Consider the following 15,769-nt stretch of genomic DNA (forward strand, 5'->3'; position numbering starts at 1 on the left):
GGCCTCTGTCATAAATTCACATCTGTAGCTGGAGGCAGAATTAGTTCTACCAAAACAGTATCATTTCAGATTGAAGGATTTCCCAAGTTAAGAACTGTTATCATAGGGGAAAAAGTAGACATTGAATAGACAAAACAGACGTCTACTCCAGTCCAATGAGCCATGGCAAACCGCTGACATGTCATAACGTGTTACAATCAAAGTTATAAGAATATGTTACAATCATGAGATTGACTCAGGCCCTATAAAATCTGCCTCCAGGCTAGCTGACTGCATCCCTGCCATGTGCATTATTCTAAGTTATTCTAAGTTAACTGACTGTGACATGTGCGTAAGGGCCCCCATCACTTTGCCTGAACTCTTTTCTGTCTGAAATGCCTTTCTGCCCACCCTCTACCTGCTGGTGTCTTAGCCATCTCTCAGGATCCATCTCCAAAGTCAGTTCTTCTGAGGCCCTCCTTACCTCCCTTACACCTAGACTCCACTTTCCCACTCTCCAGGGACCAGAATTGCTCATTCCTCTCTGTTTCCAGGACACCAAAGCAGCAATGGAATGACCAGTTTTCCATAGCAGGTTTTCGTTCTTCAGTCACTAAGTCGTGTCTGACTCTTTGTGACCCCATGGACTGCAGCATGCCAGCCTTCCCTGTCCTTCACTATCTCCCAGAGTTTGCTCAAACTCATATCCATTGAGTCAATGATACCATCCAACTATATCATCCTCTGTCATCCCCTTCTCCTCCTGCTCTCAATCTTTCCCAGCCTCAGGGTCTTTTCCAGTGAATCGTCTCTTTGCAAGGTGGCCAAAGTATTGGAGCTTCAGCATCAGTCCTTCCAATGAATATTTAGGGTTGATTTCCTGTAGGATGGACTGGTTTGATCTACTTGCTTTCCAAGGGACTCTCAAGAGTCTTCTCCAGCATAATTCAAAAGCATCAGTTCTTCTGCATTCAGCCTTCTTTATGAGATCCAACTCTCACATCTGTGCATGACTACCAGAAACGACCTTTGTCAGAAAAGTGATGTATTTGGTTCTTTTCAGATTCAAGCATTCTGGGACACCAAACCACTATGTATTAATCCTACAACTCTGGGAAGTTCACGTACTTTTATGTACACGTGGGGACGGTACTATTTATTTCCCAGGGCTCTTTGTCAGTGCATATAAAGTGTTGCTCAGTCATGTCTGACTCTTTGTGACCCCATGGACTCTGGCATACCAGTCTCTCTGTCCATGGGATTTTCCAGGCAAGGGTACTGGAGTGGGTTGCCATTTCCTTCTCCAATATAAAGTGTTAGGTAGTTAGAATAGGGAAGAGAGTCGAGAATGGCGGTGGCTAAAAGATAAGGAAGAGAAAAGCCTGCAAAAGTAGAACAAAGGAAGGTCCGCGGACTGGAGTGAGGACCTCAGGTAAAACAAACAACACTCCTGGCTGGCCCAATTTACATAGGACAGGCCCAGGGAGAGAAAAACATAAAAAGAGGAGCCAAAGCGCGCGCTCTCTCTCTCTCCTGCACGCTGGGGTGCTCTTCTCTTCATGTCTTTGTCTTAGACAAATCAGTGTTATAGCTCAGTGTTACAGCTCTATTTTATTTAGAAGATAGCAGAAAAATCCATCTTCGAGGCATGACGGCACGTTGATCCAAAGACGCGATCCATTTGTTCTTTTTTCGCGGGCTTTTCTCTTCCTTATCTTTTAGCCACTGCCATTCTGGACTCTCTTCCCTATTCTAACTACCTAACAAAAGTATCTGGTTCATTGCTAAATAACTGTCAGTTCTCTTTGCTCACTTGCTTTTCTGAAACAATTACAGCATGCTTTACTTGATAACTCATGGTATACACATTTGTTTCCTGTGGTTCACTGTGAACACCTTGGGGTAGGAGACCATTTGACATTTTTCTCTGTATCTCTGCAACCTGCAACCAACAAAACTTTGTTAAAGGAAAGAATGAAATAATAAACCAGACTTCAGTGAGAGAGTATGGTAGATTTGACAATCTTAATGATTCTTCTGACTAAAACAACTAAAGTGAAGAAGAAAATTGGGAGTGGAGGGGACAATCCATTAAAGCATCACAGAACTGACTTAAAAGGAAGTATCCACATGCCTGCAGGAACCAGGAACCCTGAGAAATGAGTGAGCACCAAAGCTGCTCTTGCCCTGAGGCCTTTCACTGAGCTCGGCATCCTTTGTTCTCCTGTTTTGAATGCATGGTGTGCAGAGGACAGGAGCTATATCCCAGGGCCTGCCCAAGGTGAGTGTCTCATAGGAGCGGGCATGTGTGCATGCCCAGTCACAGCCGACTCTTTCGTGACCCCACGGAGTGCAGCTCGCCAGGCTCCTCTGTCCATGGCGTTCTCCAGGCAAGAATACTGGAGTGGGTTGCCTTTTCCTCCTTCAGGGGATCTTCCTGACCCAGGGATCAAACCTGTGTCTCCTGCATTGACATGTGGATTCTTTAACACGGAGCCACCTGGGAAGCTCATACAATAGGAGACTGCTGTATAAAGCTGGGACCTCAAAGAATTATGTCCACACAGAATGGATAGCACTATGCCTGTTGTTAACAATACTATATTATGTACTTATAAATTGACAAGAGTAGACCTCAAGTGCTCTTACACCATAAAAATTTTTTAAAAAATTAAATAGGACAAATAAAGACATTTCTAATGAGATAAATGACACATGAGAAAGCACAGAGGCAGTACTGAATCAAAAAACACGTCTTTAGATGAAAAATGGATAGACTAATTTGGACTATAGAAAAAAATGGAAGGGCGGAAAGGGAGGAAAACAAGCTGAAGTAAATAAGAGTTAAAGGAGAGGCCTAAACGTGGGGCTGAAAGCCATTTTCAAGCAATTATGTATTGTCCTTGAAGAGCCACTACAGATTTCGGGATTACACTATGTTGAAAACAGTCTGAAGAAAATTCTTCTAAGTAATCTGTACACACTGCTAAAGCACAAAGGGAGTCTGTAATAAACGTGTGCTAAACCCCCTGAACAGTTCTCTGCAATATTTGTGATGAGGAGCACAAAATGCTTAGTCAAGGAAAGTGGGCATGAAAACAGAGAGGAAAGTTTTGAGGAAAAAAAAATACAGTTGTTTTTCTAATTCCTTCTACACGAATGGGTCTCTTTTGGAAAAAAATGAACAAAATAAAAAGAACTCCTCCCTTCCATTAAAAAGAAAGAAGAACATTAAAGACAAACCCCAGGGAGCAGAAGGAAATTTGCTCATTTGCTCCTGGTGCTGGGTAAAGGAAAAACAATCTGTTACCATCCGATCCTCATATTCACTTTGGGAAAATTTATTGAGCTCTACTCATGATTTGTGCCCTTTCCTGTCTGTCATACTGTAATTTTACTAACATAATTGTCAAAAGACAGACATAGAGTGTGTACTTTCCAAACAAGAAAAACAGAATGAAGAAAAAGAGAAGAAACCTCAGTCAAACACAAGGAAAATGAGGGAAAAACAGAACAAATAAAATGTATGTAATAACACACTAAATATATATTTCAAAATGTCTGTAAATACTATAAGCATAACACTCTCTAATTAGAGGACATATGCATTCAAATCATTCAATAGTAAAAACATTTAAGGGCCTTTTATGTCCCCAGAATTGTTCTAGGCATTGGGGGTATAGCAGTAAACAAACCAGACAAAAATTATGGAGGTTGCATTCTGATCAGAGCAGACAGATGATAAATATATAAACAATAAAATATTCACTATGTGGAATTTTAATAAATATAGAAAATATAATAAAGCAAAATAGAATTAAGGAAGTTAGGTAGAGGAAGTGGACATTGTAGTTTTAAAGGGCTGACAGATGACCTCAAAGACACAAAGCAGATGAACAACAGAGCCATATCTATCCAGCATATTTTAGGGAGAGTGGGGAAGGAATGCAGCTATCCTGGGCAAGAGCCTATTAGATGTGCTGGTAGAATAGCAAGGAGGCTGGTGTGGCTGGAGCAGTGATGAAGGAGACTGTGGTAGGAGATGAGGTCAGAGATATAACAAAGGACCAGGGGCTTTTGCAGACCATTGGAAGAACATTGGCATTTATTCTAAGTAATATTTAAAAAAAAAAACAAAACAGTGAAAAGTTTTGCGCACAAGAACAGAAACGATCTGACTTGCATTTTAAAGAATCATCTTGGTTGCTGTCTTGAAAGAAGAACGCAGAGGAAGAATCTGGGACCTGTTATGAGTTTGTTGCAATAATTTAAGTGAAAGACAATGGTAGCTTGGAGGAGGGTACCATGGTTGAGTTGAGATGTGTATTTTTGGATTCAGGATATAAATGTGAAAGTCAAGCTGATGGTTGGCTGTGATTGGAGGTGGGATATAATACAGGAGTCAAGAATGTCTTCAAGGTTTTGGACCTGAACAACTAGAAAGGTGGGTTGCCACTCATCATTGAGATAAGGCTAACTTCAGGAAGAACACATTTGCAGAAAGTAAAAAGTTTGGTTTGGAATGTAATATGTTGAGACAACCAAATGGAAGCAGTGTGAAGGCTGACGAAGTATCTAGAACTCATGAGAAAGATGTCTAGGTTAGAGATGTAAATTTGGGAGTTGTCTATGTTTTTAAGTTGTCTATGTTTTTTTTAAGGCTTCCTTGGTAGCTCAGACGGTAAAGCGTCTGCCTACAATGCGGGAGACCCGTGTTTGATCCTTGGGTCAGGAAGATCCCCTGGAGAAGGAAATGGCAACCCACTCCAGTACTCTTGCCTGGAAAATGCCATGGACAGAGGAGCCTGGTAGGCTGCAGTCCATGGGCTTGCAAAGAGTTGGACATGAATGAGCAACTTCACTTTCTTCTTTATGTTTTTAAAATGAAGCCATAAAATTTTGCTTCAGCTGAAAGGAAAGAAATAAAAAAAAAAAAATCCTGAAATAAGAGCATCTTTGCTTATAAAATAAAAAGTTAAAAACATAAATGGTATTCTTAATTAAAAAAAATATTTGTGCTAGAGAAACTTACTGATAACTCTGTAAGGAAAAGCAGGGCCTTTGTGCCTCTGGGAGCTGACTTTCATTGAGATTTGGGGTTTGGGGCTGATGTGCTAATTGACTTCTTATCAGAAGATAAAAGATAGATAAAATCTTGTTGTCTGGTGCTTTTAATTAATAGACAAAAGTCAATGTGCCTGTTGCTATTTATCAGATATATTACTACTTATTTCTGATTAATAGTTCATATCCGAAAATGGTTCTGAATCACCAATGCTCTAAATATTAACCTATGCCAACTGATAAAAAGGTGGCAGTTTTATGGCTATGACAAGTTTACAGCCCTGTGAAATAAACCAAATTCTGCAGTTAACAGGCTAGCTACTTGTGCAAACAATCCCTAGACATTTTCAACCTGGCATACTATCTCACTGATGCTGTCATTAATGAATAATAAATGTTGGCATGTACTCAATCAACCTAAGAAATTTTACTTTAAGGAAAAAAAATGCTACAAAACTGGATGCTGCTGCTGCTGCCAAGTCGCTTCAGTTGTGTCCGACTCTATGTGACCCCATAGACAGCAGCCCACCAGGCTCTCCCATCCCTGGGATTCTCCAGGCAAGAACACTGGGGTGGGTTGCCATTTTCTTCTCCAGTGCATGAAAGTGAAAAGTGAAAGTGAAGTCGCTCAGTCATGTCTGATTCTTAGCAACCCCATGGACTGCAGCCCACCAGGCTCCTCCATCCTTGGGATTTTCCAGGCAAGAGTACTGGAGTGGGGTGCCATTGCCTTCTTTGACAAAACTGGATAAAGGCATCTAAATGTAGAAAGAGAAACCACAGGGGCTGTACTGTGGCAGACTTCAACATTTGAGGTTGGGGATTAGAGGAAGAACCCTCCAAGAAGAAGGAGGGGTCATTGGCTTACTGGGTAATTAGCACCTTTCATAAAGATGTATTACTCCTTGCCACAGTCATCTGAGAGTAGGGGTTACCATCATTATCCCAGCTTGAGAGAACCATAACTGAGGCTCAGTAAGGTGAGGTGGCTTGCCACAGGATCATCCAAACCAAAGTTATTGTCCAGTGTTAGCTAACTTAATCTGCCTTTTTGTATTCTTGATGTATGTGAACGCATTTAGGAGAGTGGTTGATGAAATATTCTCAGGGGGTTCTCTGTTTTCCTTGCAGGTGGTTATGTGAAGGCCTTGGAGATGACTAAAGAAACCCAGGGCCAAGGAGCCATTAAGCCAAATTCCATTTCAGAGAACGATGACAATGTTGAGTGCTCTGGGAGTAGGAGGTAAGCATTTCAGCCCTGCAGTGAGATGAACATGCTGAGACTGTAAAATACATGTGCTTCTCTGGTGGTCAAGTGGATAAGACTCCATGCTTCCAATGCAAGGGGTGTGGGTTTGATTCCCGGTCAGGGAACTAAGATCACAAATGCTGGTATGGCCAAAAAAAGTACAACACAATAGGTCAATAGTCTTTGTATCTTTTCTCCCCATAGAGCAAAGTCAGATTTCTCTAATTCATTTATCTCACATAATGCTAAGTATAAGAAGATATTTGAAACTGTCAGTAGGAATTGCTGAATTTCTGTGGCACATTAGTAATAAGGTATCTTATATACTTGTATTAATGCCATTTGGGTGAAGTGATGATAGACTAATAAAAGTGGTTCAAGGTATGTATGAATAGATGCATTTAGAATCAGGAAGATGCTGGTAATGGGTCTTTTGTGACAACGAAGCAACTTTGGTATGAAACTTCCTGATCTCACAATCCAAGACTGGTGATAGAATGTGTTTTGCTTATAATACTTCTATGGATTCTCAATATGTTTTAAATTGAAGTATAGTTGATTCACAACATTAGTTTCAAGTGTACAACACAGAAGATTCAATATTTTTATAGATTATACTCCATTTAAAGTTATTATAAAATACTGGTCATAGTCCCTGTGCTATACATTATATCCTTATATCTTGTATCTTATTTATTTTATAGGTAGCAGTTTGTATACCTTAATGCTCTTCCAGTCCTCCCCAACCTGCCCCGTCCTCCCCTCTTCTTCCCTCTGGTAACCACTGTTATTGCTGTTCAGTCATTATGTTGTGTCTGACTCTGCGACACCATGGACTGCAGCACATCAGGCTTCTCTGTCCTTCACTATATCCCAGTGTTTGCCCCAATTCATGTCCATTGAGTCAGTGATGCCATCTGACCATCTCATCCTCTATCACCCCCTTCTCTTCCTGCCCTCAATCTTTCCCAGCATCAGGGTCTTTCCCAATGAGTCAACTCTTCGCATCAGGTGGCCAAAGTATTGGAGCTTCAGCGTCATCCTTGCAATGAATATTCAAGGTTGATTTCCTTTAGGATCGACTAGTTTGATCTCCTTGCTGTTCAAGGGACTCTCAAGAGTCTTCTCCAACACCACAATTGGAAACCATCAATTCTTTGGCATTCAGCCTTCCTTATGGTCCAACTCTCACATCCCTGGTGGCTCAGATGGTAAAGCATCTGTGTACGATGTGGGAGACCTGGGCTCGATCCCTGGGTCAGGAAGATTCCCCGGAGAAGGAAATGGCAACCCACTCCAGTACTCTTGCCTAGAAGATCCCATGGATGGAGGAGCCTGGTGTCCATGGGGTCGCAAAGAGTTGGACACAACTGAGCGACTTCACTTTTCTCACATCCATACATAACTACTGGAAAATCATAGCTTTGACTGTACTGAACTTTGTCAGTAAAGTGAGGTCTCTGCTTTTTAATATGCTGTCTGGGTTTGTCATAGCTTTTCTTCCAGGGAGCAAGTGTCTTTTAATAATTTCGTAGCTGCAGTCACCATCCTCAGTGATTTTGCAGCCCAAGAAAAGAAAATCTGCCACTGTTTCTACTTTTCCCCATCTGTTTGCCATGAAGTGATGGTACTGGAGTCCATAACTTTAATTTTTTGAATGTAGAGTTTAAGTCACCTTTTTCATTCTCCTCTTTCAACCTTCACCAAGAGGCTCTTAAGTTTCTCTTCACTTTCTGCCTTTAGAGTAGTATCATCTGCATACCTGAGGTTGTTGATATTTCTCCAAGCAATCTTGATTCCAGCTTGTGATTCATCCAGCCCAGCATTTCACATGATGTACTCAGCACAGAAGTTAAATAAGCTGGGTGACAATATACAGCCTTGATATATATTGTACCCATTTTTGAACCAGTTCACTGTTCCATGTCCAGTTCGAACTGTTGCTTCTTGACCTGCATGCAAGTTTCTCAGGAAGCATGTAAGGTGGTCTGGTATTCCCATCTCTTTAAGATTTTCCCACAGTTTGTTGTGATCCACAGAATCAAAGGCTTTAACATAGTCAATGAAGCAAAAGTAGAAATTTTTCTGAAGTTCTCTTGCTTTTTCTGTAATCCAGCAATGTTGGCAATTTGAACTCTGGTTCACCTGCCTTTTCTAAATCCAGTTCAAACATCTGGAAGTTCTCAGTTCACGTACTGCTTAAACCTAGCTAGAAAGATATTGAGCATGACCTTGCTAGCATGTGAAATAAGCACAATTGTGTGGTAGTTTGAATATTCTTTGGCATTGCCCTTCTTTGGGATTGGAATGAAAAGTGACCTTTTCCAGTCTTGTAGCCACTTCTGAGTTCCAAATTTGCTGGCATATTGAGTGCAGCACTTTCACAGCTCATCTTTTAGGATTTGAAATACCTCAACTGGAATTCTATCATGTCTGCTAGCTTTGTTCATAGTAATGCTCCCTAAGGTCCACTTGACTTGGCTCTAGGTGAGTGACCACATCGTCATGGTTATCCAGGCCATTAAGAAATTTTTGGTACAGTTCTTCTGTGTATTCTTGCACCTCTTCTTAATCTCTTCTGCTTCTATTAGGTCGTTGATATTTCTATCCTTTATTGTGCCCATCTTTGCATGAAATGTTCCCTTGGTATATAATTTTCCTGAAGAGATTTCTAGTCTTTCCCATTCTATTGTTTTCCTTTATATCTTTGCATTATTTACTTAAGGCTTTCTTATCTCTCCTTGCTGTTCTTTGGAACTCTGAATTCAGTTGGGTATATCCTTCCCTTTCTTCTTTGCCTTCCACTTCTCTTCTTTTCTCAGCTATTTGTAAGGCCTCCTCAGGCAACCATTTTGCCTTGTTTCAGTTCTTTTCCCTGGGGATTGTGTTGGTCACCACTTCCTATACGAAATTATGAACCTCCATCCATATTTCTTCAGGCACTCTGTCTCTGAGATCTAATCCCTTGAATCTATTTATCACTTTCACTGTATAATCATAAGGGATTTGATTTAGATCATACCTGAATGGTCTAGTGGTTTTCCCTACTTTCTCCAATTTAAGCCTGAATTTTGCAATAAGGAATTCATGATCTGAGCCACATTCAGCTCCAGGTCTTGTTTTTGCTGACTGTATAGAACGTCTCCATCTTTGGCTGCAAAGAATATAATCAATCTGATTTCGGTGTTGACCATCTGGTGATGTCCATGTGTAGAGTCATCACTTGTGTTGTTGGAAGAGGGTGTTTGCTATGACCAGTGGGTTCTCTTGGCAAAACTCTGTTAGCCTTTGCCCTGCTTCAGTTCATACTCCAAGATCAAAGTTGAGTGTTACTCCAGGTATCTCTTGACTTTCTACTTTTGCATTCCAATCCTCTATGATGAAAAGGACATCTTTTTGGGGTATTAAATCTAGAAGATCTTATAGGTCTTCATAGAACCATTCAGCTTCAGCTTTTCAGCATCAGTGGTTGGGGCATAGACTTGGATTACCATGATGTTGAATGGTTTGCCTTGGAAACGAACCGAGATCATTCTGTCATTTTTGAGACTGCATGCAAGTAATGCATTTTGGACTCTTTTTGTTGACTATGAGAGGTACTCCATTTCTTCTCAAGAATTCTTGCCCACGGTAGTAGATATAATGGTCATCTGAATTAAATTCACCCATTCCCATCCATTTTAGGTCACTAATTTCTAAAACATAAATGTTTACTCTTGCCATATCCTATTTGACCACATCCAGTTTACCTTGATTCATGGACCTAACATTCTAGGTTCCTACGCAAATTGTTCTTCACAGTATTGGACTTTACTTTCACCACTAGACACATCCACAACAGGGCATCATTTCCACTTTGGCTCAGCCTCTTCATTCTTTCTGGAGCTAGTTCTCCACTATTCCCCAGTAGCATATTGGACACCTACCAACCTAGGGGACTCATCTTCTGCTGTCGTATCTTTTTGCCTGTTCATACTGTTCATGGGGGTTCTCAAGGCAAGAATACTGGTTTGCCATTCCCTTCTCCAATTGACCACATTTTGTCAGAACTCTCCACCATGACCTGTCTTGGGTGGCCCTAAATGGCATGTCTCATAGTTTCATTGAGTTACACAAGTCTGTGATCCATATGATTGTTTTGGTTAGTTTTCTGTGATTGCAGTTTTTGTTCTGGAGGCCATGGGATTATAGTTCTTCTTCTGTCTGCCCTCTGATGGATAAGAGGCTTGTACAAGCTTCCTGATGGGAGGGACAGGCTGTTGGGGAAACTGGGTCTTCCTCGGGTGGGCAGAGCCATGTTCAGTAAATCTTTAATCCAGTTTTCTGCTGATGGGTGGGGCTGTGCTCCTTCCCTGTTAGTTGTCTGGCCTGAGGTGACCCAGTCCTGGGAGTCTGCAATCTCTGTGTTAGAGGCAGAGGTTCTATGGTAGGGATAATGGTGACCTCCTCTGAGAGGACTTATGCCAACACACCACACCTCCCAGTACTGCTGCTGCTCCTGACCCCATCGCAGGTCACGCCTCTGCAGGAGACCCTCAAATACTCACAGGCAGGTCTGGCTCAGTCTCTTATGGGGCACTGCTCCTTTCCCTTGGGTTCTGGTGTACACAAGGTTTTGTTTGTGCCCTCCAAGAGTCTCTGTTTCCCCCAATCCTGTGGAAGTTCTATAATCAAATCCTGCTGATGTTCAGATTCCCTGGGGATTTCCAGTCCCTTTTTCAGATCCCCAAGTAGGGGAATATGATGCGGAGCCTAGAACCTCCAACAGTAAGGGAAATTCTTTGTTATAATTGTTCTTCAGTTTGTGGGTCCAGCAGCTTTATGGTAGGGCTAATGGTGACCTCCTCCAAGAGAATTTATGCCACACATTGTGCCTCCCAGGACTGCTGCTGCCAGTGCCCCGTCCCTGTGTCAGGCCATTGCTGACTCACACCTCTACAGGAGACCCTCAGACACTTACAGGCAGGTCAGTAACCATTGGTTCTCTGTATCTGCAAGTCTGTTTCATTCTTTTACTTATTTTTTATTTCAGAGATTCCACTTGTAAGTGAAAACATACAGTATTTGTCTCTCTGTATGTTTAAGCATAATATTCTCCAAGTTCATCCATGTTGCTGAAAATGGCAAAAATTTCATTTTTTTTATGGCTTAGTATTCTTATGTGTATGTGTGTACGCTACATCTTCTTTATCCATTCATCTGTTTATGGGTACTGAGGTTGCGTCCATATCTTGGCCATTGTAAATAATGTTGCTATGAACATTAGGGTCTGTATATCTTTTTGAATTAGGTGTCTTCATCTTCTTCAGATATACTCAAGAGTGGAACTGCTGGATTATACAACAGTTTTAATTTTTTGAGGAAACTCCATCCTGTTTTCCATAGTAGCGGTAGCAATTTACATTCCCACCAACAGTGTGAGGGTTCCCTTTCCTCCACATCCTCACCAACATCTTTTGCCATCTTTTTAACAATAGCCATTCTGACTGATGTGAGGTGATATCTCACTGTGCTTTCGATTTGCATTTCCTTGATGATCAGTGATACTGAGCATCCTTCCTTGTGTCTATTGGCTATCTGTTTGTCTCTTTTGAAAAGATGTCTATTTAGGCCTTCTGTCTGTTTTTAATTGAGTTGCTTTTTTTTTTTTTTCATATTGAGTTGTAAGTGCTTGTTATATATTTTGGATGTTAATCCCTTACCAGACATATCATTTGCAAATATCTTCTATTTAGTAGGTGGTCTTTTGGTCTTGTTAATGTTTTTATTTGCCATGCAAAAGCTTTTAAGTTTGAATAGCTCCCATTTGTTTTTGGTTTTGCATCCCTTGCCTGAGGAGACAGATCTGGCTCCAAATACAAAAATAAATAGCAAAAATACAAATAGCAATATATACAAATCCAAATAGCAAAAATACATTGCTAAGACTTATGTCAAAGAGCCTATGTTTTCTTCTAGTTTTCCCAGCACCACTTATTGAAAATACTGCCTTTTCTCCATTGTATATTCTTGCCTTCTTCATCATCAGTTAATGGACCATAAGTGTGTGGGTTTCTATTCTGTTCCATTGCTCTATGTGTCTGTTTTTGTGCCAGTACCATACTCTCTTGATTACTGTAGCTTTGTAGTATATTCCCAATACTTTTACAATTGACATTAACATGTATAGAGGACTTGAGTGTCCCTACCTACCCCTCCAGCCTCTTCTCACACATGCTCAGTCTTCATCTTTGAGATGCAGTCATGGTGACCTTTTAATTTCTCGCACTTGCTAAGCTCCCACTGCTGAGTGTTTGCATATGCTACTCCCTCTTCCTGGAATTTTTTTCCTCTTCTGTGCCCCTTTGTTAAAGTGACTCTTAATATTTCTTCTGATCTCAGCTCAATCATTATTCCCTAGGGAATATTCTCCTAAGTATGTAGTCTTATAGTATTACCATTACCCTTTCTTTAACAGCACTTGTCACAGTTATTAAAAATTCTATATTTATGTGATTCTTTATTAGCTGTCTTCCCTCTTAGATGATTTTCTTCTTTACACTTACCGTTTTTCCTTACCCATGTCATAATGCCAGGCACATGTTAAGATATTAAAAAAATCTTTTAAATGAATGAAAAGGTAATGGAGGAAGGATAATCGAATGCTACTGGTTTTTGTTTTGTCCTTCTTAGAATGTCAGAGATGGAGAGCAGTCTAGAGATCATTAAACACAGTACCCTCATTTTTAAAAAAGGAAATTGAGGCATAGAGAAGTTAAGTGACTCTCCTAAACTCAATGTGGATTAAGTTCTGAACTTGAAAATCCTCCATTGCCAGGGTAGATTCAAAGTATATCTGTGTATTTTAAGCCTATGTGTTGGATGGGGTGAAAGCCATGCTATAGAGGAGGACTGTTCAAGATGTGTCTGGTTGTCTCCATTACTTCTCCAGCGTTCAGCACAACGTCTGGTGTTTAGTAGACTGATTGTTAAATGTGAAATATGCAAAGGGGGAGGGTCAAGGAAGTAATCTGTTAATAAATTAACTTTCTCTCACTAAATGAGAACAAACATGGAAACAGGGTAGAAGCAAATATTAATTTTTGTTTGTACGTACTTTTATAGCGTTTACTTAATTTTACCACCTGCTTGTAAAAACATGTGCATATGTTGCCATAAAAACTATTTCACAAACAAAAGATCAGAGTACCTAGCACCTGGTAGGTATCCATAATTTTGTGTCAAATATGAATCTGTATTACTGCCATTATAAATATATTGTTTTAATTTCAAAAGAAAATAGTGAACAAATGTATGAAGATGTCTACAAAACAAAGAGCAACCACCCAAAGATAGAGCAAGTTTCTCTTTTTCTTGACTTCATACCTAAGGGTATTTCCTGCTAGTCTGGGAAAACCGAAGTTTAGGAAAAGACCTCCATCACTACCCACTCCATCTTTAGGGAAGATTTTCATAGAGAGTGGAGATAAGCTGTTGTAATAAAATACTGTTATCAGTAGGTTATTTGTAATTGTATATAATCATATCTTGTAATTTTTAAGCATGCTGCTTTTTCTTTTGAGAAAATGTCCATCTCCCCAAGTAGAAGACTTTGATATTGCATTAGGGAGTAAGTGAGAAAGAAGAAATAAATAGCAATAAAATGCTTCAGTTTTTTTCCAGGAAGAAATCAATGGTTATGATTTACCTGTGTCTTTTCATTTACCTGTGTCTTTTCAATCTAATGAGGCTATCTCTGGGAATTGGGGCTTAATTTAATATGTAATAATTCAGTGTTATCAATATTTGCTCAAATGGGGATTATTAATCAAATTCAGTTATTAGGGGTACATTGTGGGAAGGAAAATAGCAGCAGTCAAAAGCAAAAAGTTTGAAGGTTGAAAGGAAAATAGGGCATTTATGCTGGGTGGGATGACGTGGGTGTATCATCCACTTTCCCTAACCTTTCCCCACCCCCAAAAATCAGGGCACATTTGGACAAATTTTAATCATTAAGCAGGCAGTCAGTGTAGCATCACTGTTATATTATCATCCCATAAGTTAAGATCAGTGATATGAATCTCAGGAGCCAGGAATTTCACTAATTTCATGGTCTCTAAAAGGAAGACTTTGCTCCATAAACTCTGTAAAATAAAGACCATTTGGAGTAGGTGAAAGTTTGTATTGAAATGTAATAATTTCCTTCATAGCTGGTATGTGCTAATTCCTATCAGAATCTAAAAAAAGAAGAACATAGGGGTTGACAAGGTATTTTCCTGCTCTTCTTTAAGTGGGTGTGTTTTATTAATAGTAATGAGACTGAAGTCTCTCATCTATTTTACTACAGCAGCTTCCCATCCCCAGTACTCTCTCAAACAGAATTTATGTTTGTAAATATGTTTATGTGTTATATGTTTGTTTATGTTTATGTGTTATTTATATTCTCTGATTCCTCTTAGTTCAGATGGAAAAGCATCACTTAAAAGACTGCAGAAGTTCTTCAAGAAAGGAAAGGGTAGATTTAAAGTGAAGAAAATCAATTCAAAAGAAAATATAAGGTAAAAAGTCCCTTTTTATTTCTCTTTCTAGGAGAGGATTAGCAGTGCCACCCTGGTAGTTACACAGCTGTTAGTCTCCATCCTGTTCTTCTAGTGAAAGGGGTACCAGATGCTAAAACCAAAGCCCTGGTTATCACCTACCTCCTCCTTGCCAGTATTGAGTGCCTCACACACACACATGCTAGTGAGAAAGTGACAATGTCCTTTTTGAAAAATTGACAAGGGAAGATTTTGAACAAAGGTAGAGGGAAAGTCTTAAAAAGTCCAGGAAAGGAACTTCCTCATCATCCTTGGCATATATTCCTATTGTTACTACTGAGCATTACCTTATTAATTACATTCTTTTGGAGAAGGCAATGGCACCCCACTCCAGTACTCTTGCCTGGAAAATCCCATGGACGGAGGAGCCTGGAAAGCTGCAGTCCATGGGGTCGCTGAGGGTTGGACACGACTGAGCGACTTCACTTTCACTTTTCACTTTCATGCATTGGAGAAGGACATGGCAACCCACTCCAGTGTTCTTGCCTGGAGAATCCCAGGGATGGGAGAGCCTGGTGGGCTGCTGTCTATGGGGTCACACAGAGTCGGACACGACTGAAGTAACTTAGCAGCAGCAGCATGCTTTCTCAGTCCTACAGGCTCCAGTGGTTTTTGTCTACACTTCCATATTCTAATTTGCCTCTCTTGAGAGAGGTAGTGTGTGGAGAGGGGAGATGAACTTTTCAGCTGAATGGTCCATGTATCTCAGTCTTAGCTCTGGAAGGGACCCTCCAAGTTCACCCTAGCTAATTACCGATGGGATTTGGGAAGGTTACAATTCATGTGTAGGAGAGACTGGATTCTGGATTCTAGTTTCAGCTCTTCCATTTATTCAGTGTGCAACTATGGGCAAGTCACTTCCATTTTGCATCCATAGGGACCACATTTCTTTCAGCTTATA

At 40.4% G+C, this 15,769-nt stretch overlaps 1 protein-coding gene across 1 annotated transcript in view; it reads left to right on the forward strand.

Moving 5' to 3' along the window:
* FYB2 (FYN binding protein 2) overlaps positions 1 to 15,769 on the forward strand; it is a 130,659-nt gene that overhangs the window by 94,795 nt on the left and 20,095 nt on the right. The window contains exons 10-11 of the mRNA XM_052638062.1: positions 6,175 to 6,286; positions 14,731 to 14,829. Coding sequence (XP_052494022.1) covers positions 6,175 to 6,286; positions 14,731 to 14,829 — 211 coding nt within the window. The remainder of the gene's footprint in view (positions 1 to 6,174; positions 6,287 to 14,730; positions 14,830 to 15,769) is intronic.

This window comes from Budorcas taxicolor, chromosome 3 (assembly GCF_023091745.1).
Source record: "Budorcas taxicolor isolate Tak-1 chromosome 3, Takin1.1, whole genome shotgun sequence".
NCBI classification, from domain to species: Eukaryota; Metazoa; Chordata; class Mammalia; order Artiodactyla; family Bovidae; genus Budorcas; species Budorcas taxicolor.